General features: G+C 43.0%; 1 protein-coding gene across 1 annotated transcript; it reads left to right on the top strand.

Annotated features, from left to right (window-relative positions):
• The first annotated feature begins 972 nt into the window (after positions 1-972).
• LOC135463327 (uncharacterized) lies at positions 973-2548 on the top strand. The gene has a single exon (XM_064740588.1). The coding sequence runs from the start codon at positions 973-975 to the stop codon at positions 2209-2211; it is 1239 nt and encodes a 412-aa protein (XP_064596658.1). The 3' UTR covers positions 2212-2548.
• Positions 2549-2756: the final 208 nt, after the last annotated feature.

Here is a 2756-nt window from a genome sequence, read left to right as displayed (position 1 = left end):
GGCCGTTATGAATATGAACTTCATATGAGCCCCAGAATATTGTATAAATACTGTTTGAATTGAGAGGCCCTCGGTGGCTCATAGGGCCTGGTAATCTCAGGGAACGACGGATTTTAACGTCTTAGCCAGTGCGGGCTCTGAAAGTTTACATGTTTACATACAATCCTTTAATACGGTCAGTGGTCTAACATCACGAAGAAACTGTACAATCTTGTTGTCAGAACAAGAAGCCCTTTGTACAATCCACCGTGGCTTAACTCCACTGGCTGCGTGCATCATAAGATTTTAATCAGGTTTGTAGAATAAATCTGTTCAAATCAACCATCTGGTTTATTGCGTATTGTCTCACCACCTATGTTCTTACGTAATAGTTTACTAAATAATGTAGAAATCCACGAAATGATATAGAAAAGCATAAAGCCATGCAGAGAACTCATGCATTCAGGGGTGCAATAAAGGTTAGGTTATTGCTAATTATCCTTACTACGTGTAACAGGATACCGAAGGATCCTGCATATGATGTGCATATATCTCGCCTTAGACCTGACATATGTTTGACTGTGTATTGTGACCATTACACAATGATGTGTCAAGAATATTCTATCAAACACCTTTAGGGGCCATATAGTGGTGCATAATCACCCCTGTTAATTACAATAACATGAAGCATTACGGAATAACTGTAATCAAAGCGCGACTGACACTCCTATATTTGTACGCAACGTGGTAATTATTCAGGGACTTCGAGTTTGTAATTGCCTAGAATTTCCGCAAAGTGTTGACTGCTTCGCTCTTTTGGATCTAATGTTGTCTAGATTGTTTTGGTAAGGGCTCTAGTGATCAATTACTTGGAACGCCCGCCTGGTATACTAGCATGGTCGTGTGTTTGAAAAGCACCGTGTGTGAATAGGTCATGTAGCAATGCCGTTACCTTATTTGTCTATCGTTTGTGTCGTTTCAGTGATATGAGCCATGAGTTATAGAGACAAAGAGACGGCTGCCATCGGTGTCAACATCAAACAGAGGCGAGTTCTGGAGAACGCGATGCATAGCTTGAGTTTGGAAGAGTCACGATCCTTAAAATTGTTAGAAATAAATCACCGAATCGTCAAGGTCAACTACCGGCGTCTCAAGGACAAGGTATCCCGAATCAGCTCGTTTCTAACGGCAAAGGAGATCGAGGTTTTGTCAGATATGGAAGCTAGAGGTCAGCTCAAACCTGTCTACCGAGCCCCGATTTCGTCGTCATCTTTAAAAATTACATCCGCTGAAAAATGTCTGAAACTGATGAGTTCTCGTCCGCGGACCTCAGTATCCATAGCAACGGAAGGATTTCGACTGGAAGATCCGAGATTCACCTCGCGAAGTCGGTCTGTAGCGGGACTGTCGACAGATTTTCATACAGACGATCATCGGACGACTCTGTCCATGGTGGACAGCACTTCTGGGGCTCAGACTGCATTTGAAACAGCTATCGCATCGCGCAATAATGGCTCCCCAAAGTTTGCACAGGCAACAATACGGCCACTGACTTCACAGTGCGACCAGTCTTCGGGAACGATAGCGATTCCACTACTTGCGGGAAGCCGGGAACGAGCGCGAACCGCCCCTGTTGTGAAATCGCACACCCCGTACAACTGTCACGAGAAGCCTGGAAAGGAGGTCAGAACGTTGAACAGCGTAATCGGAATGACGTCACGACCCCGTAGTAAATCCGTCGTGTCCATTGACAGCAATATAGGAGCAGACATTTATCATGAACGCAAGGCAGAGATGTTGAAACAGGAAACCGTAAAAGTAGATGAGCTGACTAGCAGGAAAAACAAGTTTTTGAAAACAGTTAAGGATTACATCGAAAAAAGCAAAACAAAACTCTCTGTTAGTCCAGCTCCGAAACTGTCACAGGCCTGGCAGGCTATCACACCAGAGGCATTACTAGCAGCGGAATTAGAGCAAGCTACCAAGGAGGCCAAGCGATCGCACCGGAAGAAGAAGAAGGAAGAATTTTCACGCCTGACGGAAGCGGAGTATAAGAAGCGAGTGTCTCGTAGCTGGCAGAACGTGTCGAAGTGTCGCTACTTGCGGGTGCCGGCCGACAAACAGGATGTGACAGGGTACAACACATTAGTGAAGGATCAGCTGTTACTTCTGAATTCCCTGAAAAGTACTCGACAAATTTCTTTTACAGAGGTCCTAACACAGGCTAATTAACATGTTTTATGTAATTCAGGAACATTAGCTTCTGAGAGGAATTTTAAACGCAATAATGATATACTGATGTGAATGGAGTCGATCGTATGCTCAAGAAGTAAGGTTGCCACGGTCACGAAAACCTCAGAACAGTCATGTCTTTAATTTGTCAAAAAAGGTTATAAATTTTTGAAAATTTTGGAGGAGGTCCTGAAAAGATTTGATGGTAAAACATCTGACCCCGGAATCATGAAGCGATCTTTATGACTTATGTCAAAATTTTAATCATTAAATTTGGTATGTTCCCTTCCGGCATTTTAGCTGAAAATCGTTGTACGAGAACATACCCAGAATATACATTGTCAAACAATAATTTGACCTTGTCACATCAGAAATGGCAATTTTAAAACGATGTAGTGGGATAAGTTTTGGGGAAAATTTCCGCGATATACTTTGAAACATTTGGATATGTTCGACTGGTCTTTTTAATCATACGCTTTTGCAGTATGTAACGAAGTCAGAACGCGTTTGTTTACATCCTTCATGGCCGACTTTCGACGCGTCTT

Source organism: Liolophura sinensis, chromosome 3 (assembly GCF_032854445.1).
Source record: "Liolophura sinensis isolate JHLJ2023 chromosome 3, CUHK_Ljap_v2, whole genome shotgun sequence".
Lineage (NCBI taxonomy): Eukaryota > Metazoa > Mollusca > Polyplacophora > Chitonida > Chitonidae > Liolophura > Liolophura sinensis.
Note: the sequence above shows the minus strand (reverse complement) of the source record. Positions and strands in the feature narration are given on the sequence as shown.